Genomic DNA, 26,454 nt, shown 5'->3' with positions numbered 1-26,454 from the left:
AGGTGTTAAACATCAACACGTGCCCACAACCATGATGTTGCTTATATAGCCTATAATTATTATTATCATTATTTCAAATCTCCAATTAGAGCTATGGTCCTGTAATTCTCTTTCTACAAATTCACTTAGGCTATCAGCTAACAGTTTTCTGACTTCCATGCCTTAAGGTGTGCTTATTTATTGTTAATGTTCAAGTTTTGGTTTATTTCTTTGAGGACAAAAGCAACATTAATGTCTATGATTTAGAAGTTTGACATCTCGCCTAAATGCTTCACACAGGATTCACAGATAAGAAATAAAGACAGGGAAATGTAAGCAGACAATTTTTTTAAATTATTATTCTAAGAACAAGATGTTTTAGTTTTCCAATCATCCCTATAGTATCTTTTTTTCAGTAATAGGCTTTAGGCTAGGCTTTGGGATGAATATATAGCCGAAAAACAGGCAAAATATAAATAAGTGGAATCGCATTTTACTTTGCAAGAAGCCAATACGTACGTACACAATCTAATAGCCTATCAATGTGTGGTCATTCTTGCAGGCTAATCTCTACTGTAAATTATAATTTATAAAATAATAAAAGTGTTTGGAAAATGTAAAAAAAAATCCGTCCTTCCTTTGAGTAAAATATGAATTTTGGCTTCCTCGCTGTTGTTTTTGTTTTGCTTTGTAGATTACATGTGTATGCACGTGCGCCTCGTAAAAATCGATCGAACGGTGCGCGGGCTCAGGACGCGCGTGCTTGGTCTCTGCCAATCTCGAGTCCTAATTGGACGTCGTCATTTACGACTGTGCTCGACCTCTGTAGCCGATTGGTCCGCTGCACATGTGTACGCGCACACGTGCTTCCGAATCAGTGTAAGAGAAAGGGGGGAAAAACACACACACAAGGGGGGAGATAACGGGTTAGGAGAGTCCAGGAAGCGCAAATACCCAGATATTATGCTGCACCAGGGAGAGACAGGGACACTGGTTATAACGTGGAGCTGTTTACTCTGTCAAGTGATTGAAGGGTGTTAGGAGACAATGTTACCACTATAAAAGAAAGAAAAACTCAGGTATTTCTTTGCTGAAGCGAAAGGCTTGTTTATACATGCGGCGCGTCTAAAGTGGATACCGAAGGGGGGCGGGAGCGCGAGCAACAAGTGGACTTAGGCTCGGAAAGGCTACATTTTCTCCCCATCATAAGCTATGGAAGAGCGAAAGGAGCCCAAGAGTGGACGGGACTCGACCGAGGAGGAGAGCATGTCCCTTTCTCCAAATCTTCCATCCCCCGCCATGATTATCCCGCACCAGGCTGCCCAGCAAGCCCACAGGACCACGAACTTTTTCATTGACAACATCCTCCGACCGGACTTCGGCTGCAGGAAGGAGCAGGGCTACCGAGACCGGAGCCAGACGCCAGGCAGAGAAAATGTCAACCCACTGGGAGCGAGGCCACCGCACACCGGCAGCCTGTGTCTGGACTCCAACTGCAGCAGTGACAGCACCTCTTCTTCGTCGCCCTCTTCCTCCTCTTCCTCGTCGTCCACGTCTTCCTCGCCTTCATCCAAGCAGAACTCGTCAAAACAGGGCGAAGCGGCGAGCAACGGGGCTGGAAGATACGCAGATAGCCCTTCTTCTATTATGGTTATGAGTGGCAGCAATGGAGGATCTCCGCCCAGAACCAAAGACAGCCAGCAAATGCTGTGGCCCGCTTGGGTGTACTGTACTCGGTACTCGGACCGGCCCTCATCTGGTAAGGCTAATAGTCCCCGAATCACACCGCCTGGGGTGTTTGAGAGATGAGCACTTTGTTGTGCTCTTTTAAATCTCCATTTTCTGTAATAAAGAGGCTGCTATTCTTTATATGTAAGAGCTTTATAAATAATTATATTTATCCTTTTTTGTCTTTCAAGGAGTTTTTTTTTTATTTATTTATTTATTTTTTACTTTAGGCTACTAGAGATTAGAAAAGCCAGAAAAAAAAACAAATTGCAAAATAGGAGAAAAATAAAAACAAATTGTAAACTTAGGGAAAGCAAAAAATAAATACATCTATTCATTTCCACAGACTCTCTCACACACACGCACGCGCACGCATACAGAAAAATAAAATCAGCATCTCGGACGCGTGTCTTCTGGCTAAAATCCAATTTTCCTACACAAAATCAGCACACATGGTGCGATTGTACGTTTCAATACGTCCTTGATGTTGCAGCATCAGGCCTTTATGTCTGCTGGTGTCAATTTAAAATCTTCTGAAAACAATAACAGTGCCTTCTGTCCCTTCTCCTTCGTTTTTTTTTTAAATGGCTGACAGTTCTCACCTTTTAAATACAGTTAACCCTGACATGTTAAAGGTTGTTGAAAAACTCACAGGATGTGTGTATGACAAAAAACTTTGCAGTTTTAACGTTTACAGTCCTGGTATCGTGGAAGTGCCCCACAACAAATATAAAGTAAACAGTAGTGTCAGCTGTAAGGGTTTGCATTTTTATTTAACCTTTATTCATCCAGGAAAGTCCCATTGAGGTTAAAGACCTCTTTTTCAAGGAAGTCCTGCAGACAAAATAAAATATTTTTATCTAGTATAGTATAGTATAGTAGTGTAGTCTGCTTCTTGAAAGCAGCATTGCATTCAGCAGCATAAACACAATTATCTTAAATACCAACGACAGTATTATTCCGGAATAATTCGTCGTTTTTCTAGGCCTTTATGACCAGTATAAATATTATGAGAGGTCTCGTTTTGTCCATTTTGTGTGTGTGTAAGTAACGGGAACGTGCTGTTGAGTTGGTATTATGAGCCTACATGCCGTACAACTTATTGAGAATATAAGCTAACATACAATTTGGCTTATTGAAGAGGTTTTCTCTCAACCTCGTTGCTTTTTTTATCTTGCCGACTGAAGTGATTGGTCCTGATGATGCGTTCAGAGTTTGGCGACAAAGGAGGAAAAGGTGAATGATGCGCAATGTTGTAAAAAAAAAAAAAAAAACATCTGGAAGAGGACATTTAGGCCTACGTGTGTGTGTGTGTTTTTTTTTTTTAAATAAAGACGATAGACTACTTCCTCAATAACAAATATGTAAATTGTACATTCTCTTTGATGCAACATCTTCCTGTAGCCTTAGATAATAGGCCTATGGGCTGTTTGTGTTTGAAAGCATTTTTTTGTAATACCCATCTGATAATTACGTTTAAAATAATAGCCTTGTGATAAGAATGCGTGTCTCTTAGTACAACATCAGTGTGTAAATATCCACTCTAATGCAGTGTAAATGTTATTCATTTTCCTTTCGTTAATGCAAATCTACTTCCGGTTCCGTGAGATTGTTTTACCTGGCAAATCATGTTTAACTCAACGCAGCACCGCAGACATGTTACATGATGCCAGAATCACAGGCCTGGATGGGTTACATAATGTTTTAAAGGCTTTTTTTAAAAATAAAATAAAAGTGCAATGTTAACACAGGCCAGTATGGGTTACAGTTTCAATATTGTCAAAAGCATTGTATTCCTTTGAACAGTGGCAAAGGGTTGCTGCTTTGCTCGATGTTGGCGGAGTAGCAGATGTGTATGAGACACAAAGGACCTGATGTACCAGACACTTGAACACTTTTTAAAAACATTATGAAGGGCCAGAGAGATGCATGCCTATCATATTTATTTCAGCAGTTTCTTCAATGTCTGCATACACTCTGTTTTTATTTGATTGTCTTAACATTCATGGCACAAAAATGTGACCTGGAGACACTCATATGAGTTAAATGTTGTGAGAGCTAAGAACACGGTGCAGCCTTAATTGCATTGCAGAAGAAGAAAATCACGTGTTAATTGGTTGCATGTTTTGAGATCATTGATCTCAAAGCAAAATGGGCTTGTGTGTGTGAGTGTGTGTGTGTGTATATTTATATTTATATTTGTTGGTAGTCTATATTAACATTTTTTATGGTGACATCCTGCATAGTTTATTCAGATCACAATTTCAGTGATTTAAAACATACAGGCCGCAAGAATCACTTATTCGAGTGAAGCTTCCTGCGCCGCGTCGTGTTCATGATCCAGCCGTAAAATAAATATTGTATTTCCACTGTTGTTTCCACACCAGGCCCGAGGACACGGAAACTGAAAAAGAAGAAGAGCACCAAGGAGGACAAGCGACCCAGGACAGCGTTCACGGCCGAGCAGCTGCAGAGACTGAAAAACGAATTCCAGGCCAACCGGTACATAACGGAACAGCGGAGACAGTCCCTGGCCCAGGAACTCAATCTGAACGAGTCCCAAATTAAAATCTGGTTCCAGAATAAGAGAGCTAAGATCAAAAAGGCCACCGGCTACAAGAACGGCCTGGCCATGCAGCTCATGGCTCAAGGACTGTACAACCACTCCACGACCACCGTCCAGGAGGACAAGGAGGACAGTGAATAAAAGGGGCCCGGAACTTTCCCCGCTGAGGGCCTCTACTTGACTTTTTATTTTTTATTTTTTTTGCTTCTGGAGACAATGAACTGGAAGTGGGGAAAGCGCTATTTAAAAACACAGATTTCTCTTAATGGTAACAGTATATGGACTTAATTATATAAATAAACGATCGTTATTAAAGTTTATATAGCCAAACAGCTACCATGTTGTATACGTATATTTAATTTCAGGCTCATATCTCATCCGGGTCCTTTTAAATTCATGTTATCATCATTTTTTTTAGGACGTGGATTCTTTCTTTTTTTCGTGTGTGGTCCCCCTGTCTTCATTTTCCCGCCACATTTCCCTTCAGCACATCAATCCGCAAACTCAAACAAGCCAAAGATTTTCATATGTTGACGTGTAGTCTGAAATAAAGACAGAGAACGGTATAGAGTGGATTTCAACTTTATTTATTTCGCAAGTTTCCTTAAACGATACACACAACTTTTCTTTTCTTTTTTTTTTGGAAACTCTAACAGATCTTGTTAAGATATTTGTCAAGTGGATAATTTTTCAACACCAAACTGAAGTTGATAAAGGGGAAATTATGTGACGTAGGGCTACACTGTTAGCAGTGATGTTTGTTGTCCCTTTTTTCACAAATGAGTGAGAATTTATCTTAAATCCCTTTAGTTGATTATTGAATCAATTGAATATTAAATAAATTATTAATTCATCAATTAAACACGAATTGTAAGCAAACACTATAAACGTAAAATTCCCAGCTGCAACCAGAGAGCTCCTAAATTATTTAATTAAATTTAAAAAAAAATCTGCATTATTATTATTATTATTAAAAATATATTGGTCTTGAGAGGTAATTGGTTCGACACCAAAATTTCACGCACGTTCGCACGCCGAGCTCACGCAAATACACACGCGCTGCAGTTCCAATTTCCCAGTCAGAAATCAGAAACGGCTTCCTTCTGCTTTCTAACATATTGCATTTCACCTGTTACATTAATTTGGGGCTTTCAGCACTTCCAGCATCTCTTCTGCAGTTTCAGTTTAAGTCACAGCTGTGAGAATCGATGAATGAATTGAACGCACGCGATAACATTCGTCAGTATGACATGTTTTGCTTCAAACTATTTGAAATTGATTATTTTTATTTTTATTTTTTTGGGGGGGCGTGTTTGGCCTTGTATGACCTCTGTTTCCTGTGTGATAGTCTGGCTGTGAACTCTGTGACACTGGCTGTGTGTTCCGCGTGCGTGTATGTGTGTGTGTGTGTGTGTGTGTGTGTGTGTGTGTGTGTGTGTGTTTGCCTGAGCAGAAAAAGTAAACATTTAGGAGTCTGCATTATGCAAGTGTTGTTCACAATATAGTCCCACTACTGATTGGTCTAACAAGCCCTGCTTTCTGAGATCTGCAGGGATAAGATGCAAAACATATTTAAATGTGATAAAGATCTCAGCCTATTAGGGGAGTGTCTTCATAAATACTGATAATTGTACTCAACTTTGTGGTTATAATAACAAAAACTTAAAGATGAATCATCCAATTAAGAGCCCTGACGTTTCCACTGATTCAGACCAGTAAAAGTGTTCCTCTATTAGCGAACAATGTCCATCTTTATCATTGAATGGCACATTTTTTTTGTTCTACTGAACAAATAATAAATAGTACTTTTAAGATTTCATTGAAACTTTTGGTATATTTTTTAAAACACATACATACACACACACACACACACACACACACACACACACACACACACACACACACACCGCTACGAACAACTTGCATGAAGTAAGAGGTGGCTCTATTGCACTGTGAACAATAAAGTCAAAAGAAAGTCAAAAACATATTAAAAATACATATAGTGCACATCTAGGGGAAACATGTATTGAAAGGTTAAAAAAGAAAACAAATATGCATTGCACACTTTGCACTAGAGGTAAATCTACAGTATATTGCACAGTAGGAAAATACATTTCAATATTTAAATGTAATGATTTTTCCACAAGCAGAAGTGCAATACATTCCATTTAAGAAAATGTGCGCGGTTTAATGTATCAGAATAAAAGGAAGAAAAAAAAACAATGAAAAACGACTTGGCCCCCGTCGATAGAAAGTGACGTGATTTATATGACTTGTTTGTTACATCGTTTAGGTTAAATGCAACTTGATCATGGATCGGAGTATTTAATTAAGAGATAACAAGCCTGCAGAGGAGTGCAAAGGGAGTGAGTTCACGGCCTCCGCTTTTCAGGCATTTTAATTATTTCATGCAGCCTGTGCTGCCTTTGCGTTCAGCTCTGCCTATAGAGCTGAGATTTAATAAGCGCACAGCAAAGCGTGTTCGTAATTGATTCCCATTATGACGCTGCTTGTTTATGGACAAAAATGTTATAATGCCACTTTCACGTTTTATTAATATACACTTTTTTTAAAGGCTTGTTCATAGTAAACAAGCAATCATTCTAGAACATTGTTCCTCTGTTGGTGCATTGCATTATAACTGATGAATTGTTTAGGGGGGAAAAGCGCGTGGGCACTTATAAAAGTCGACACACGTGTTGTTAGTTTGCTGTTCTTTCCTACAGCCAACGTGGGCATCCACAGCAACATTCGGAAAACTTCAATCTCACTACTCACTGAAATTAGGATAGGATATTTCATATTTCAAAATATGCAAAAGTTTTCTTGATGCAATGAAGGTTTTTTTTGCATACACATTTCAGTCAATTAAATGCACTTATATCAGGACATAAAAAAGAGATAGTCCTGTTCAGGAAAAACAAGCTCGTCCATCGCGTTTCCAAATCGAGATTTTTCTTTCTGCCATCTGGGCTGCATGTGTAATCAGAGGTGAAGAGGCTGCCTGGCTCTTCACGGTCATCTAACCCCATAGCTCTAATATTATAATGATAGCTGCTCCCTGCTGTGAATGCGGAAGAGGATTCTATGACAATGTATTTAAAATTCATACAATTATGAAACAGCGAAAGGATTTCTCTCCCTCTCTCTCTCTCTCTCTCTCTCTCTCTGTCCCCCCTCCCACCTTGTCATTTAGGAAGCCGAGGGTTTATCTGTAAAACAAAGAAAAGCTAGGGATCGTTTGCATAGTTAGCATAGTCTGCCTCGCAGGCACAATATGGATTTAATTTATATGCAAATGAAAGCAATAAAAGGAGAATACACACTGGAAATCTCAGATTTTTTTAAGGGGAGAGAGTTGGATTCAGAGCAGGTAGATATCGTGCATAAAGCCTCATTAAGAACGGTATTATATAATATAAAGAGGTTGCAGTACAGATTGCATTATTGCAATACTCCTAAGCCCTTCAGTTTTATATTTTACATAACAATGTGATTATTAGGAGGTAAACAAACTTCTGGACATGCTGATGATGAAGATTTATTGTTTTAGATGTTTTATGAAATTGCCGTTTGAAGCCGCTCTGGTGGAGCTGCTGCAGCCTCGTCTGTGTTATGTCTGCAGAAAGGTTGACTAGCAGGTTAGAAACATACACGCACGCACGCGCGCAAACACAACCTCCAGAACAATACAAGGGTCTGTATGATGTCAGAAAAAAAAAAAAACCCCCCCACATAAGTTTAACTTTTTTCAAAGGGATAAAACTTCAATTCTTGTGACATTAGCAGCCTTGGTTTTCCATGTCAGTTAATTCAAACAATTTCAATTTTTCTTCTCACAAAACGTTTACACAACAAATGCACATAGATTTACAGAAGCACCCAGCAAATGGATCATAACCTGTCACTCAAACAAAAGAGGGGCTGAGCTCACCAGGCCGCGCAGAGAAAGTGCTCAGAGTGTTGTTTATTTTTTGTCAGATAGATGCTACTGCAGAATAGTCAAATCAAAATGGAAGTGGACAAAGCAAAGCTATAGCCACGAGCACATACGCGCGCGTGCGCGCGCACCCATGCAGAGACATACAGGCATGTGCAGAAAGGCAGGAAAAGAGACCCTCGTTGCACACAGCCATTTAAAGGAACTTCTTTGATCACTACTCTGTGACTGGGTCGGTGTTAAGGAGAGGAGTTAAATGTAATTCATTCTCAGTTGCAGCTTCCATAATAGATTTTTTTTTTTTTTTTACTTTAGTGGCCCCACTTTAGATTGAATTTTGATTCTTTTCCTGCTCTAAGTTTTAGAAAACGATGTGAGCAACAATGGACAGCTCATTTGGCTGTATGACGCAACACAGATGTCCTTTTTTTTTTTTTTCACTAAACATGTTTTAAAATGTCAGAATTTTTTTTTAAAAGACTCATGGTGTTCAGTCTCAGGGAGACGTCTTTGGCGTTCAGTAAATAAAGCCAACTGCGATTTTAAGCATCTCTGCTTTTGATCAGATTGACCAGAGTGTACAGAGAGAGTCATGATTCTATCAAAGATGCAGCCCACTTATCCATCTCTGAACAACAAAAACAAGAAAGGATAGAGCTCTTTTCTTAAAGCAAAAATACAAAGTTAATCTCGGTTTAGAAAAATAAATAGAAATGTAGAAAAATAATGCAGCCATTCAATGACAAATTGTTTTCCCAAAACTTGAAACTTCAGGAAAATTAGATTTCATTCTTGACAAGGTGAAGTTAAGTAAAGATCTCTATGATTACTCTTGATATTTTTAAATAATGCATTGTAAACATAGTAATATTACATCATCATCATGTAAAGACATTAATTAAAATCTTTATTGCTAGCTAGCATAAAATACTAAGTGGTTTTTGACTCCACTATAGGTAACTACAGGTGAAAATGAAGAGAACACTGACTTTAGCTAGTTAACAGACTCCATTATGACAATTTAACTGTTATTCCTACATTATTCCTATCAAACCAATCACTTACATTATAAATATTATTTCACTAACATTGTATTGGTTCAATTTTATTCGATAACACATTTTAATTGAACAAAAGTACTATTTTTCATTTACCAGTTTGAATTTCCCATAAATAAGTTCATAACTTTAGCCCAGAGTTCTGTTAGCAAGAGCGCTAACAATATCAAAGTGTTAAGATTAACTCTCACATTGTGATTGCATTATTGCAAGCTAACATGTGTTAACTAGCCAAATCTGTTAGCCCCTGTTAAATGTGTCACTAACTCAAGTTGGAGGAGGCATATAATGTCTCTCGTCATTATTTCACAAATTGAACACAGACTAGCTCTTTGGCTGGCCTCAGATAATAACGCTCTCTTGCATTAGCCTTCCTGTTTAGAAAGTACTTTCTTTTTAGTTTGACATGCCTTCATAAAAATGACACATTTCAAACAGAAACACTCTGTCATAACTAAATTTGAATCATTGAGAATATAGACATGTTGACTTTTTAGGGCAGAATGGAAACAGGAAATGTGGACAGTATAACACAGCGGAATTGGAAAAGAATAGACAACTGCTACAACTGCAACAAATAACCTAGGAGTGTACAGATAGTTTTGTTCATCCCTCCTTTAGATTATTATTGGTTTGTTTGTTAAACATTGACGGGTCACTTTCTCTCTGCACCGGTTTAGGGAAGATGGAGTCTTTGAAGACAGCTTGTATTCAGCTTTTAAAAGTACAGTGTAGTTATTAGACTTTTGAATCAAAAACATAAACAAGGAGCAAACTCACCACATTCAAGTGTATCACTTATGATTTATTATGGACATATCAACCTATCTCAGAAGCATATACACGTCCAATCGCACACAGAGCTACAAACAGACAAAGGTGGCATTGAGAAGGAACCTCCCACAACGCAGCTGAGCATCCGAGAGGCGCTCTGCACAGCCATGATCTCACCGAGCGAAATTCCGATTACATGGAGGATACACACAGCGCCACTTGTTTACTCTGCCCATCAGGGGGTAATTTGAGGGAGTACGGACTGGAAAGGTTGGAGGGTGCATCACTGACACTCTATGTATGTAAACAGTCTTCTGTAGGCCAAAATTGAGGGGGCGCTTTGGCTGGCTTGGTCCAAAATAACACTGTAATTACAAATGTAAATGTCATAATGGGGTAAAATTAGATTCAAGTTCTGTCAACTCAATCTTCCAGAACCATCTATTTCTTTTTTTTTCTTTTTTTTTTTTTTACAGATGATCAAAACTTCAAGATATCATTTTTCAATGTGGAGTTTGCTACTGAGAAGGCGGCAAACTTAGGGACAGTTCTTCTCTAATTAAAAAGGAAGAGTTAGGAAATGACAGTGCATCTCAAGCCACAACTATGTGGCAACCAACACTTGAATTCAGGCTGCTCGCTGGTGTTTTTAATGTGCTTCATCTGTGTCAGAAGAAGTCGTCCACATGCAGCTCATTAATCAGCATGAGAATTTTGACTATGAAACTAAATAGACTGGCAGGAAGACAAAGGAAAAGATCTGTGAATTTATTACAAGACATACTAACACAGCTCTAATTGGGGCGGGGGTTACATTTAAATAGTTTGATTCTGAGTTAATCTCAATGTCGCATGGTGTAAATACTGGAAAACTAGTTTGGTTGTTTACATGTTTATAATGAATTTGAGTTTTTCTGCAGACTTAAGACACCATACACTGATGGATGAGTTGTAAAACGTAAACTATAGTTCTCATGGTCAGTATCTGACAAGAGGCTTGTGAACACACGCACAATCACGCACACACAGTAAGAACAAAGAAAAGGACACCTGGGATTCCCCTGTTGCATGGGTGGTCACATGCACCTTCTTCATGCCTCCCACATGTGGAAACACTTTATCTTCCTTTCTCTTCTTCTGTTTGTGTGTCTTTTTGTGTGGACCACTTCATGAGAGAGAGACAAAGCTGGGGAGAAGAAGAAGTTCTGAGTTGGAAATAGCAATTCAACTCACTCCCATTAGTTTCCCCCTTGAGACTCGACAAGGGTTTTTCCGTATGTGCATTACGCCACAAATTGTTGGAGATCATCCGTTTAGTCAACTTATCTGTTGAGCAATGACAACATTGACACTGTGTTTACTGACAGACAGTCCACTTGAAATGACCTGTTTGCTGCGTAAGTGTCGTTAAAATTATTTCTTTACAAGTGGGTTCTTTTTGTGTTGAGACTTTAAAATGAAACCCAGACTTCAGCCGACCAGACAGACAACAAGTCGACTATCTCTCATCCTCTTCTCTCACTTCAAAAGCAGACGCGCTTGTGGAGACTTCCCCGCTCCATCTTTCATCGCGGCGTCCTGGAGGTGATGCAGGGAAGCGATTAGTCATATTCAATTTACATACGGCTGTCACGGGCTCCTTCAGGCTAAGAGCTGATGTCATCAGGCGTGGGGGCCTCTGGGGCCACCCAGCGTATGGGAAGACTTCTCGCCATCAACGGGGGGAGAAAAACCTCCCCCTAAACCCTGGGATGGGAGCTCTATCACTGTTCAATTGGTTTGATGAATGTAGGGCAGCACTTTTGTGTGCATGTTTTGGAGAAAGGTGGCAATTCCATATGTTGTCCCTTCCGTTATTTTAGTACTATTTCTTATAACTCCGTATCGCTGTGTCCATGTATTTTGAACCCAAATATAAAGGATTTAAGTGTAATGTTGAAGTGATGGAGCTACCCAGCTTCAACATTACATTTTGTTTGGCAAGCCAAGTGGCATGCTTAAGTCAGTTTTGAGTGACAGGTGTATTCATGGCTTTCACATGATGTCACACACTTATGGAACTGCCCACCTGGCCTGGAAGAAAGGCATCCCACTGTTGTACTCTAACTGAGAAGTTAACGGTCTCAGTTGACACCTACTGTATGTGTTTTCACCAGTTTTATGCAGAACCATTGAAGAGACAAGTCTGAGTTGTACTTCTTTAGAATTTAATCTGATAAAGAAAACCAAGAGATGAGGTGTATAAAAGTAACTACTTACTTGGGAACTTGAGCCTTACTTTATTTGCTTCAAACCTCATATTAAAGGTGAAATATAATGCAAAATAAATGTGTCCCTAGTCTGTCTACAAACCCCCCAATTACGAGGAAAAAGTCAATCCTGTCCATCCTTTGCTTTATCCACTTTTTAGAAAACGTGCGCTCAAACAGGTCGTTTTCAGATTTCTCCTTCATGACATCACAAAGGGCAGTAACCCCGCACCCCAATGGGTGACACTCTGAAAGCTAGATGTGTGAATTTCCCTCGGGATCAATAAAGTATCTATCTATCTATCTATCTATCTATCTATCTATCTATCTATCTATCTATCTATCTATCTATCTATCTATCTATCTATCTATCTATCTGCCCTCTGAGTTTGCATTCTCACCGTAAACCCGAGCCCTTTCAGAGAGGGGGTGTGGTCATACACAGCTCATTTACATATTTAAAGCTACAGATACAGAAACAGCCTGTTCTGAGCAGGGCTGAAACAGAGGAGTTTATTGGCAGGATCAAATACAGGATCAGAGTGGATTTTTTAGAGCAAGAACCTTCACACACTTGTTTTGAGGAGTTCTGAGACTTATTTCAACTGATTAAAAAGGAAGAGAATATGTGACCCTTAATGTTCACATTATTTGGTGTTGTTGTGACCGTGACACCTTGCACATTTCAAATAACTCTGTAGTCATTTTTAGTTTGGATGTCACAAATTTTCTAAATACAGCAGACTCAACCGTTGATATAGAATACCGTTCCATGGTACATGGATATGTAGTGCTGCCTACATCATTAATTCATAGAAAGTATTGCAATCGGCCTTACGACGTAAAGTCTGATTATTATCTTATTATCACATGATGCAGTTGAAACAGCAGGATGTCCAAGATCGTAGCAGACATTTATCTGCAGGAGCTGGGTATCGAACCCTGACCTTCTGGTTGAGAGATGACTGACTTCACCATTGAGCCACAGCTGCTGGTTGATAATTCAGCAACTGGGGAAAAAAAATCCAAACATCCACAGTTTTGTTAATAGCTTTATTTCCAAACAGGATTGAAAACATTCAAATTTCTACTCAACTCCACCATAGTGACATGACTTAATTTCCGAGCTTGGAAATAAATCCCCAAACATACACGTGTCAATCAATCTGTTTTATGTTGTTCAGTAAAAAGCTTTTGCTCTTGGGTTATCCCCATTTACTTACACATATGTATACGCACAAAGGGTGTAGGGACAGAGGCTGGTCAATTACTTAGTAACAGAAATATTTGCTTAAGTATTGCTCTGAGCTCCTTAAGGGGTCAAGAGTCGGCAGTCCATTTTGCAGTTGGCTACCCAGAGAAAGCTGTGGAGCTGGTGTATTTTATAGCGCAAAGCCACTGGCAGTCATCCAGGAGAGGAAGTCGAAGTTATTTATGAAGCCTCTCTTGACAAAAGACACTAAAGTTTCCCATATTCAGCTCGTCTGCTGCTCCACATATGACAGTGAAACCAATTTGCTGCAGTCAAGAGCAATTAATTCTGTTCGAAAATAAGGCAGGTCCGTGGTCAGATAGCACTTTATGATTTAAATCCAATGTCTGCATTTGTTTTAGAGGTGAAAATAAAGGTAGACCTTTAAAAAGTAAAGATTATTAAAGAGAACTTCACTGTTATTGGCTCAGTTTTTCTCCCTACTATCCCTATAAACATGGCTTCGGCACAGTTTCACATATCCAAACATTATCTTACGCATACACAGACACAAACAGAGGCCAGAAGTTCAGGTTACCAGGGCAACTCATCTCTGGATCTTCTCAGCAGAATGCAAGACCGTGAATAACTGTTTTAGCACACAGCTGGCTCAATGTGTGGTCTGTGACATATCATCTAAAGCATAACTCTGTGTCCATCTGTCCGCCTGTCTGAGTGTGCGTGTCATGTGTGTGTTTGTGCGTTTGACATGTGCATGTGTTCTCGTCTTTATCACTGTGCTTTGCTGTCATTTGTATCTGTTTATGCACATATTAGTTAAGTTTATTTATGGAGCACATTTCAGCAACAAGGCAATTTAAAGTGCTTCACACGAGACATCGAAAGCAACAGAACAAGACAAGACAAAATACAACCCCAAAATAAAACAATTCAAGGTTTTATTTGTCACGCACTATACAGATGTGCAGTGAAATGTTCCGCATGCAACAACAATGAACACTCAAATTAGTAATTCACATATATACAGTAAAACAGAATATAATGTGAAACATAAAAATAAAAAACATAATTATTTGGAGGTACAACATAGAAAATATAGAATACTGTAACCAGTCTAAAATGTTAGTGTGTAAATCACAATTACAGAAAAAATTATGATAATTGAGATTAAGATTAAAAATCCCAAAATATGGCATCAAGCGGAAAAAAACGAAACATTTAAATTTAAAATACATAAATAAACTCAACACTACTGTATACTGCTATTGAGTCCCTGACTACAAAGTCATATCTTCCCAATGGACAAAGATTCCCCTTTTCCAACTGAGAAACTTTTTCACAGTCCTAGGAACTGTTGGAACTCTCCATTTCTTACCGCGGGAACTTTTTCATAGTACCAGGAACTCCAATTTTTATTGATTCCACACCGCAGGAAATATGAACTATTTTAGATCCCTGTTACGAGGAAACTTTAATTCAATTCAATTCACAAAACGTTCAACTCCCTGCTCCCTGAGAAGTGGATAGTTACTCTTCAAAAAGTCCCCAGAACTGTTCTGTGTGAAAACACCTATTGTGACCTGAATAAGTAGGAAATAATGACATATGAAATATATTCTTTTTAAGTAATTCAGGAGTACCGGAAGAAATGCTTTGACCCTTGCAGGTGTTTTTTCGCTTTTCCTTTTTCTTTCTAACAGTTGCGAGGCTAAACACCTGCTTGTTGGCTGTGACTAATCAAACGGGTGAAAGTTCAGACTTGAAATGCGGCAGACTTGAATGTGAAACGTGTCCCCACATGTCAGAGAAGTTAAACAAAATAAAAACACTTGCAAAAAAGTATGTCTTTTTTATTATCTTCAATCAACAGAAATACAAGTCTGCTACTGTGTTTTAACTCAAAATTCCAGAAGTCATTGGGTGGAGGAAGTCAGGGGTCGTGAAAGGGAGGAAAGGATACAAGGGAGCTGAAACACAAATGTGTGCAGACAGGAGATGAGTCCCCAGCAGCTGAGGGATCAGATTTTGTGTTGGTGCATGGGTGACCTCCTGCAATGCTGGCACAGGATTGATTCCTAAAACGGAAGTGAGTTAGCGTTTTAGCGCCATGGGTTCTAAACTCTAAAAGTCAGTGGAGATTTTGAATGGGTTTGTGGTTCGACGCCTGAAATAAGGTCTGTGGTTAACACAAGCTGACGAGATGTTGATGTTTTGTTAGACGAGACGGATTACAATAGCTAAGACTCCCATGTGTGAATTTGAAAGTTCTTAGGTGTACTTAAAACAGCGGTTGCTAACAAGGGGCAATTAGACTCCATCATTATGACTTCATGCGCTCAGAGGGCTAGTGAAGCCGACTTCAGGTTAGCATACTCCCAACCCCACTGAGGACAGACGCCGGTGGAGGTGGTGATAGAAGAAAGCAGCATGTGATGAGGACGGGGTTTCTGAGACTGAACTCTGCTGAGCTGGAGTGGAGGTGATTGGGGGAGAGGAGGAACAACAAACTGAATGTGGAAGAGAGAGAGACAGATGCTGTGCTTGTCATCAGGCAAGAGGGGCAACTGCTTGGGGCCCCAGGCCACTAGGGGGCCCCACAATGACTGACAAACTTTAAACCATGGCAATGCCTCAAAATGTAAAAACGTTGAAAACACTCACTCTCAATGCCCTGCTAAGTGTGGCATGCATTATTGCTGTTAAAATAATAGTGGACGCTGGTTAGAGGGGCCCCTGATGGTTTGCTTCAGGCCCCAAGAGACCCTAGAAGCGCCCCTGGAGAGAGAGAAAAGATATGAAAATGTGCCTGCAGCAGGATGATTGGTCGAGAGAGGTTGAGGCGGAATCAGCGTTGGATTGTTACGTAAACTCCATCGACACGCAGAGCTGTAAAAAATACTTAACTGAGAAAAATCCCCTTTTTTTACTTTTTTAAAATTCGATGTTATACTTTATGTTATAAGTAGCCATCTGTATATTTTAAGAGTTACATTTTCTTTTTTACATTAGGTAAATACAAACTGTTTTGTGATTAGACACTTCATAAATCTTTAATCACGCACAGCTCTGCTGCTTTGACATTTATTGTTGTTTTCACGTTTTCTGTACATATTTGACTGTCTTCATGTTTGTACTTTTCGGTCTAACTTTGCCGACATAGATTTATGATCTGTCATGTCAATAAAGCTAATTAGAATTTAAGATAGAGACATTTCATTTATTGTATATTTTTTCCTTCAATTTTAACACACTCCAATGCTTGGTGCCTGTGCAAATAGTAATAAACTTATCTCTTCTTTTCCTTTCTTTTTTATATCTGTCCCATTGCACTTCCCAGATATGGACCCACATTCTGGTGTAGTTCTATGCTCAGGTTAGTGTCATGGTTTGGGTTTGTATGTGTTATATTTCAGAGTTTTGAGTTCCGTATATTTCTTATTCTTTAGTGTTTCCTGAGTTTTAAGTTGTTTTCTAGTCTTCAGTGTTTCCTGTGTTTCTTTGTGTCCTTCTCTGTTGCCTGTAAGTTTGTTTCCTGTGTTATGTTTTAAGTCTAGTCTTTGGTGTTTTAATTTGTATATTTGGTTTTGGTGGTGTCAGTGTTGGGTTTTACTTTGTACTTGTCCTCTCGTGTTCTGGTCTTGTGCTCTTTGCTCCTTGTGTTTCCCACCTGTGTGATTACCCTGATTGTCCTCACCTGTCCTATCAGTCTCACCTGCGTCTGATTAACCCTTAGTCTCTGTGTTTTCCTCAGTCTCTTGTCGGTTCATTGGCTATGTCTTTTGTCTATGGTAGTCAGTTTGTTTTTTGTCTTTTGTAGTGGTTTGTCTCCCTGCTCCCGTGGATTACTTACTTTTGCTCCTCGTGGTTTTTGGATTTTGTTTTGACGAGTAAGTTTTTGTGTTTTTGCCTTTTTTTTGTTAAAATAAAATATTTTTGTTTCCTGCAATTCTCCTCCCCTGTTTCCTACTCGTGAACGGGACAGTTAGCACTACTCATTGCATTGTTTCTCTGGTGAAAGCCGGATTAATCAAAGGAGCGGTGAGCAAAAAAATCTCAATGAAAAACAAACGATGTTCATTAACTGTGTGCATTGTATGAAGATTGCATTAAAGAGGGCAAAGGTCAATGCTCTGTGGTTGTGCCCATTTTGTCAATGCTGACAAAAAATTCCTTGTAAAAGTTTTTAGACAATTTGATCATAATCATGAACAGCATCTTTTTTTTCTTTGCTTAGGCATTGATGGAGGATGAGCTGTAATGGATCACTCAGAAGTGAGCAGCAGTCCAGTCACGTTCACGGTCAGTCGGCCAAATGTCTTCACAGAGTTTGAGGAAAGTATGTTCTTATTTCTCAAATGAATCCAAGCTACATCTGAAGCCATATTTTGCATTTGTTTTCTTTTTCTGGAAAGTTTTTTTTTTTTTTTGGGGGGGGGGGGGGGGGTGAGCTGTATTTGAAAACAGATGTGTGAAGCCTCAGTTTTTCATTACGTTGTTAAGTGAGGCCACATTTTGACTTTGCTGCAGTTTCACGGCGTCACAGATGAAGGAAAACGGGCAAAATCAATCACTCCTTCTAGTTACGTAGATGTTCAGCAATTAATGAATAATATATCGCAACCTACAGCTGGCGAAAGGAAGAATTTCCACTTTTTAAACCAGTAGATGTCGCCCTTGAGCACCAGCATTAAACCAAAACGAACTGCTGTTTGGCCACACCTCGGCTTTTCTGAAGCCTCCGCTCCCTTCCTGCAACACACGACTGACCCCTCTTCCCCTCGCAGAATTGTCCCAATGCAATCGCCTGTAGCCTGCATTGTTGTGTTAGCGTGCTAATGTTAGCGCACTTTAGTTAGCTTGTAGCTCCACATTGTGTGTACATTGACATGGAATAAGCATGAACTAACGCTTGCGTTGAAATAAACAGCGGCTTTGTCATTCTTCTTCTCTCTTGTCCTTGAATAAATCAGCATTTTAGCACCAAGGGGAGGAGCCGGCTGTCGCATGCATGTAAACCTGACGTTAACGCGGCTCTGACAACAACACAGCCGGGTCTCACTCATTGTAGGCAGTCATGACTCACTAACAAAGGACACTTGATTTCTGCATGATTCATGTTTAAAATGTTTCACATTCTTCCTTGAAGCTTCCAACAGAGTTTGCAGGTGTTCAATGGAAACTTGTATCCAAAGCACATACTTCATATTTTTCTGTCAGTACTTAAATATACAACGTGTACAAATATTATGATTATCATTCACGCACACACACCATTCTCTGTCCTATCTTCCATCGAATCAATGGCCTGTTATCTATGCAAACCCCTTGAAGGGCTTGATGGGAAAAGCTGGCTGATTGTTTTCCATTAAGTAATATTACAGCTACACATATAGCCACAGGTCGATGCAGGGCTCATTATCGCTGCGGGCGGATAATAATTAACCACTAATGCGAGTAGAAACCGGCCCCTGATGAGCTAATGGTGAAGCTGATGGTTCTCCCTGAGGAAACCAACACAGCAGTTCGCTTCCACTGCTTATTTGGCTCACTTACTCCACAAAGAAAACCAAAATAGGCTCCACCAACTCTAAATGGGATTAAAGCGATGAAGTAAGTGGTGGGGTAATTGAAGGCGATTTCTTTTTGTATTGCTCTGAGGTTTGCTGTGAGCCTGGCCTTGTTTAAAAAAAAAAAAAAAGCATTTTGGATTGTAGTTTTGCTTTTTTGAAAACTAAAAAAAAACCGACTTAGCTACAAGACATCATTGCACCCTTTCATTAAAAGGGACCAATCAAAAGGCAGTTTATATTTTGTAATTAGTGGCTTTATGGATTATTCATTTATAATACCTTTTTCAGATTAGTTGCGTTGGTTAAACCACCCATATGGACAAAATTTAAGCTGCTGGATTGTGAATAAAAAAAACAAATTAGACACATTTGTTTCGTACAGTGCCCTCGCACGATTGGTCCCACTTACTTGTTTGAGCATGGCTGTGTTAACGTCTCCCGCTGACGGTGCTAGAGTAAGGCCTGTTTGTGTTCACACTGATGAAATGGACTTTGGAGTCAAGTGTACTCGGATCCAGGCCTGGCTGATTCAAAATCACTCTAAGTCACTTACAATCAAGTCCATCGATAATTCATTAAACGGCGGCTTCTGCTTTAAACCTTCAGTTGAATTTAAAAAAAAAAAAGAATAAGTCAATACACCATTTTTTAATAAAGCTCTCGTAAAATGTGCAAATCTATCAAAGAACTGCGTCGTAAACATGAGGACTTTTTTTCATTTGAGCAAAATGACAAACAGTAACTTTCCAGAAGGTCAGAGATTAGAAGCATCTGTGTGGGTAAAGAGACAATGTAATAGGACAAAGCGTTGCTCGAGGAGAATCAAAATTCATCCTGCCGCCCCTAATGGATTTAGTTGTTTGACATAACAGGGTTTGTTATGTCAAACACGTGTATATAGAGTACATTTACTCTATTAATCTATATACACTCTCCATAAAGACCCTTTGATGGAAAGTAATTCCAGGTGTTGATAGGATTTACTGGCCACAGTTAATACAATAAAAAGGTTCAAAACAATGATAAATTCATGAATACTATACTCCAAAAATAACTGTACATTTGTAAGATATGCTTATGATGAGGAGAGAACTAAGAGGAGAAGGCTAAATAAGACAACACTGAGTCTGTCTATAATTTGTTAGGACTCTAAGTAGAGAATAACCAGAGATGAAACAGGAGTTGTTTAAAAACAACAAAAAAACTGATTCCCTATTCAGGGAGTCTGGGAAGCCAGATGTTCATATGCCTCATGCTTACTGAAGTGTGTGTGTGTGTGTGTGTGTGTGTGTGTGTGTGTGTGTGTGTGTGTGTGTGTGTGTGTGTGTGTGTGTGTGTGTGTGTGTGTGTGTGTAAAAAGAGTGTTTCCTGATGTCCTCGCCAGATGTTGCTGATCCCTGCCACTCAAGACAGCAAAGTTTACACCCAGCTTTATGGAATTAGTAAAGATCACTGATAAAAAATAAATAAATAAATAAAAAAAGTACTTTATGTTCCTGAAAGTAAATTTTCTTTTAAATAACTTTCAGCCTGATAATGTTGAGAGAGAGAGAGAGAGAGAGAGAGAGGTAAATTAATAAATGATTGGGCGCTCTGCACGTGCTACATTCTTTGTCGGGTGATTCTGAAACAGTAGCCTGAGGTCTTCTATGCATAATATTGTTTAGTCTCTCAACTAACAAGCCACTCATTCCAGCACTCCCCCTACCTTACCACAGTCTTCACTGTTCTTAATTTCTTCTGATGCTGCCGTAATATTGGATTAATATACTTTAATTAATAAAGGAAAAAAATATGGGGGAGGGGGGCTTTATATGAAACCTCTTTTAGGGAGCCCAGACTGTAGAAGAGCTGTATGACAGAAGAGGATTCAATTGAAAATATAGCAGCCCCAACTTGTTCAATTTCGCTCCATTATAAACGTGTTGTTGTGGAAGAGGGTAAATAAAGAGCTTAAATCTTAACCTTTGCTTTTTGTTTATGAAGTTGCGCATCACATCACTCCTCTGTAATGAGAATAAAAATGGCGGACCCGTACAGATGTTTTGCTCTAGGCTGGAGGTGGACTCCATGGGTGGAAATACCAGGGGAGGGGAGATTTTTCTTTCTTTTTTTCTTTTTTTTTCCCAGAACCCCACTGTGACATCACAAGATGAGCACACTTGAAACGGAGCGTTTGTCTCTGTGTTGTCAGACTTATGTAGACCTCAAACAAAGACTGGATGGGTTTATATTGACATTTTTGGGTCATTAGACACTCAGGTTACCCAAATAAATGTTCAAAAACACTGTCACAGTGGATTTTTAAAAATATGTCCCCTTTAAGATAGGACTCAAAAAGCTAAAAGAAAACTCTAATGTTCTAATTAAAAAAATTATTATTTTAAAACTATTGTTCTTTAAAAATGTTGTTTGACATTTTTTTTTTCAAATTTTGTTTCCCTGTTTTTCCTCTCCATTATTTTCTCTATAAACTCTTTTTTTCCGTTTCCACCCTCTACTGTAATAATATCGGAACTTTTTTTTTCCTGATTCAGCTTCATGTTCATCTGACAGACGTGAGAGTGGTAGGCAGTGGCGATTCTAGGGTTTGTTGGGGCCCCAGGCCAAAAACAATTGGGCGCCCTACAACCCCCCCTTTATCATCATAATGTTTGCCATCCTCCTGACACTTCCTCTTTTTCCTCCTTTTTTTTCTGTTTCCGTTTTTTTCTCTTATAGATTTCTTTTGTATTGATTTACAAAGAGCCTATCAAATTGAATCTTATTGACATTAAATTGAACAATTATGGATGAAATAATGATTGAATGTAGTCAACTTCCATGTGATTAAACACGTGTATATTTTTTAACTGCAATTGGCTCCTTCACAATTAAAACAATTTAAATTTAAATTCAATCCAATCCAATAATGAGTATGTATCAAAGTTTGACTTTCGTCCAGATTCAATTTCATACAGTTTTTACATTCTCCTTGTCCACTTGTGCGAGCTCTGTGTGGTACGACATTCATCAGTCTGCCTGTCTTTGGAAAATGTGTCTGTGTTGTCCCTCTGATCCAGAGGCTTAAATCTCCACTGTGTGTATGTGTGTGTGAGAGATGGGTGAGTGTATTTCAGGATCGGAGTGTGTTTTGCTCCTATATGTCCACACTTGCATCGATCTTAACCTTCACATGTGTGCACGCACATGAGTGGTTTGTCCATGTGTGTGTTCAGTGCTGGAGTGGGCGGGGGGGGGGGATCCATCTGTGTCAGGTTAACCCACTGGGAGCCTCTCGCAGCAGGTAGTCCTTTAGGGCCTAAATCATCTGGACGGCCAGAAGCGTGAAATCCGTCCAGGCCTGGACAGATGTCTCCTTGTTCAGCCTGACTCAGACTTCAGCGACCTCCACAGACCTTTAAGACACTTTAAAGAAGAGCTGCTTCGAGGCGCTGGTGGCGCAGTGGGTAGGGCGTGCGTCCCATGTATGGAGGGGTTCGCCAAGCGGGCGGCCTGGACCAACCTGTGGCTCCTTTCTTGCATGTCAATCCCCAACTCTCTCTCTCTCTCTCTCTCTCCCTGATTTCCATTTCTATCCACTGTCCTATCGCTCCAATAAAGATACAAAAGCTGAAAAATACATGTTAAAATATGCAAACCAGACTAAATTACTTCACGCTATGGACTATTTGGGGCAGATATAATGATATAAGGCAAACCTAAAAACCTGATACTTATATATCACCTGATATATGCGTTGGATCCAGCTTTGAACTTTCGTGATAGAAATTACAAAATTTGAAATTTTCCCCCAATTGGAGCTCAGTACAAGTTTGTCATCTTTAACTCATCTTATTGTATCTTAGGGGGAAAAAGCATTTAAAGTATAAAGTCTTTTGTGTTTAATAAATACAAATTAAGTGTTGAATGATAAGAGTGACTGAATTTTGTTGGGATTTGGAACTATATTGGAAAATAAAAAATGCATATATTTGATTTCTTTGTGATTTCATCTTTCAGACTTCGCTGCACATTTTCAATTCATTTGCATCTGTGTATCTGATCGTAATACCTCACATTTGCCCCACATTGAGTGTGTGTGTGGGAATCGTCTCAGTGCAGGGTCAGGTGTGTGTGTGCGTGTGTGTGTGTGTGTGTGTGTGTGTGTGTGTGTGTGTGTGACTAATTGGTCCAGCCTACAGCTGTGTCTGAAACCATATACTAACATACTGCCTTCTGCATACTCAAGGCAGGTGTGTGGTCTGGCTGAATTGTCTAGTGTGTGCATGTAGGAGTGAGAAATCGGTGGAAACTGTCCTTCTGTCCGTGGGCTTCCATGTTTCATAGTGTGTGGGGTAATATTCATCAGTAATACTTCTGCATCTTATACAGATATAAAGTCAGCTCTATTACATGCCACGCAGGTCGAGGCGATTCTAGAGTCTGTTGGAGTCCTGCATTAAAATCAACGTATGTCCCAAAGCTTACTTCTCTTTTCTTTTAATTCCTCATCATTTCTCTTTGTTATTTTCGTTGGCAAACTTTGGTTTTTATTGTAAACCACCTGAGACCCAACCGAAGAGGAGGTATTGCTTCGCTCACCAAACGCAAAATGATACACCTCTTTGGACGAAACAGGCTCCCATTACTTTTTTGTTATTGTTTGCTAAAAAATAAGTCATGCCGTTAGCATGCCGTGGTGGACGGCACGTTTCGTTGTTGCAAAATGATAAGCATCACATCATAAAACTGACGTATCAAAACACTGTTGCTCAACAGGCCCGTGCTCGTTTTCCCCTCGGGGGACACAACAATCTAACATGTTGAATATCCCCGATTTGAGATCGGAGCGGTCCCGACGTCCTTCCGAGCAGACGACAGCGGTCTGAAAGGATTAATTTATAAGATTATTTTATGATGATTGGGGCGTCTTTAAGATTATCAGAAGGGGAGAATGGGGGCCAAAATCGGCCTAATTATCCTTCCGTGTGAACCGGGCATTGAGAAGGGATTTTGATATACAACTACCATTTTTCCCCCAATCTGTGTGAATTTAGAATTGCAACAATACAAGCGCTTGGAAAATCCACTGATCTTCATTTGATTTGAATAGTGAATGTTGCTCAGGAGCATTGCTCAGCGGTTTCCCGGCTTCCTGTCCATTGGAGGCCACGTGGACCAGCTGATTGAGCTGGTGTTATGTTTTAAGCCTCGTTGGCTGGGCCATGGGCCTAATGGATTCCAGCTGGGTCTGTGTGTCTGCATTAAGTCCTCAAGTGGAAAAGTGGCTGTAAAGTCAAACCACCTGGCGAGGCTGAGCTGCTGGGGAGGTGTGAGGTGGTGGTGGACAAAGTCAAACCCTGGAAAACATTGCGCTAGATGACGAAGAAGACCCTGGCTAAATGCAACAACATTTTTTTTTTAATTGAAGAGACCACAACGTCATACTTTGATTTGTAGATCCCATGCAAAAAAAAAAAAAAAAAAAAGGCGTGCAGACTGTGAATATCCATGTTGCTTAACTAGTTGCAGGTGTTATTTTGGAAATACTTATCAGGCAAAGAATATTTTCAATTCACACAAACAACTTAGGTTAAAAGGTTGTTTTACAAAATGTTATCTGTTAAATTTCAACACAAAACTGGACATATGTAACAGCCTCCTCTAAATCTGTGCGTGACAACTACAGCTTACAACAGCTGTTATTCTATTGGCCTGACACTACTGTATCAGGCCAATAGAATTACAGCTACTGCCTGTTGACAAGTGTAGCTATTGACAAGAGGGAATAATTATTTTACAAGCAGAATGACAGAGCGACCAACTCTCGGCGAGACAAGTCTACAGCAAATACATTTTGGCACGAGCATGTTGTGGTTGTCACGTTGAGAATTCATGAACTGGAATTTAAACAAGGAAGTCAGTTTGGGATATTATGTCAATCAGCATGGAGGGGAAAAAAACTGCCTGGTACTCAGGAATGAGAATAAGAGAGTTTTACTCACTAGGAGTTCTTAAGCACATTTAAACTCATGCAATTGGTGCCATACAACTAAAAGATCTGTGTGTTTGAATGTGCCCCCAGGTCATTTTCAGAAAAAGTCTGTATTATCCTGTAATGCTTTGAAAAGTTTTGGGATGTTTTTCAGTCAAACGCCATTTTCTGTCAATGCATACAAAGGCTCGAAGGTGGATTCAGTAGAAAAGTTCTTTGCATACTCGTGCAAAAGAACTTGAGTATGCACAACATTCAAAGTGGGCCCTTCCTCCTGTGCTCACTTTAGTGACAGTATACAACCTGCAGCAACACTGAGAGCTGCCTGAGTATAAGCCTATTACGCTTGTTGTAATGGAAAAGGAAATCATTTAGCATGCTAGCAAAAGCCAAGCGCTGGTGTTTGGACCCAGCCGCTCAAACAGGAAGCAGACCAACTCTGAAGGTTCTCTCTATAGTCTTGGACTGAGCTTTGCCTGTCCGGGGGTTTGCCTGACTATGAATACATTTCCTCTTCCTTGCTGCTACATCTGCATCCGTCAAATTCGCCGGTTTGAATGGCGTCCAATCGCTGAGTTGTATCCGGTCCCAAACTCACCTTAGCGCTATCATTGGCTGGGGGGAACTACACAGAAATGTCAACCAAGACGATACTGAACATCAAAATAAAGGCAAAGGACAGGGTCTCTGCAAAAAGTCACCACAACACAAGTATAGAGGCTCATAAGCAACATTGATTCTTTGAAAGTCAGATTTATTTTGAACGAAAAAGCTACTCACTTTGCCTTTAGGAAAACAGTTGGTTTAGCATAGCTTGGCTAAAGGACTGTTAGCTAGCTTAGATTTCATGATAATTAAAGAATGAGGACCTTTCAAAACACAAAATGTTTAATGTGTTATAGGTTTATCATTTTTGACTGATTGGTGAAAAACTGAGACGTAAAACAACAGGAAGTCTTAATAGGAAGTTATATATAGGACATATGTATTCACCAGCTGGTATATGCAAACAGAAATAGATCTATTGTCATTTTTACATAGAATTTAGGAGTCCAAGTTGAACTTTGTTTTCTGTGGACAGAGCTAGATAGCCATTTCCCCTGCTTACTGCTTAGTTGTATCAATCATTTTATCTCGGGTTAAACCTTATTTCAATCCAGTCGTTTTTTCGAATCTATCCTTTAAAGATTAACAAAAGACTGCAGTGCGACTTTCCTTGGCCTGCTGACATTCAAACACACACTTTCTCAGGTGTTATCAGCGTGGTCAGGGCTGTAAGTGACTGTGCCACACTGCATCCATCACAGCTCATCTCAGTCAGCCCACAGCTCATGGAAAACGGCGTGCATAGCAGCTGATGAGCTGGTGAGAGATATTTATGAGGATCCTTGTAACCAGTT

The 26,454-nt window shown here is 39.6% G+C and overlaps 1 protein-coding gene across 1 annotated transcript; it reads left to right on the top strand.

Annotated features, from left to right (window-relative positions):
- Positions 1 to 736: 736 nt before the first annotated feature.
- Positions 737 to 6,059, top strand: en1b (engrailed homeobox 1b). Its single transcript, XM_079336117.1, has 3 exons — positions 737 to 1,738; positions 4,095 to 5,692; positions 5,727 to 6,059. The coding sequence occupies exons 1-2, from the start codon at positions 1,192 to 1,194 to the stop codon at positions 4,412 to 4,414; spliced, it is 867 nt and encodes a 288-aa protein (XP_079192243.1). The 5' UTR covers positions 737 to 1,191; the 3' UTR covers positions 4,415 to 5,692; positions 5,727 to 6,059.
- The last annotated feature ends 20,395 nt before the right edge of the window (positions 6,060 to 26,454 follow it).

The sequence above is a fragment of the Symphodus melops genome (genome assembly GCF_947650265.1).
Source record: "Symphodus melops genome assembly, chromosome: 23".
Classification (NCBI taxonomy): Eukaryota; Metazoa; Chordata; class Actinopteri; order Labriformes; family Labridae; genus Symphodus; species Symphodus melops.
This window is presented reverse-complemented; position numbering and strand designations above follow the sequence as displayed.

Bases quoted from the DNA above. Each gene is read 5' to 3' on its own strand.
- en1b (XM_079336117.1), top strand. From the start codon at position 1,192: ATGGAAGAGCGAAAGGAGCCCAAGAGTGGACGGGACTCGACCGAGGAG. The intron at 1,739-4,094 runs GTAAGGCTAATA...TTTCCACACCAG, and splicing joins CTCGGACCGGCCCTCATCTG to GCCCGAGGACACGGAAACTG.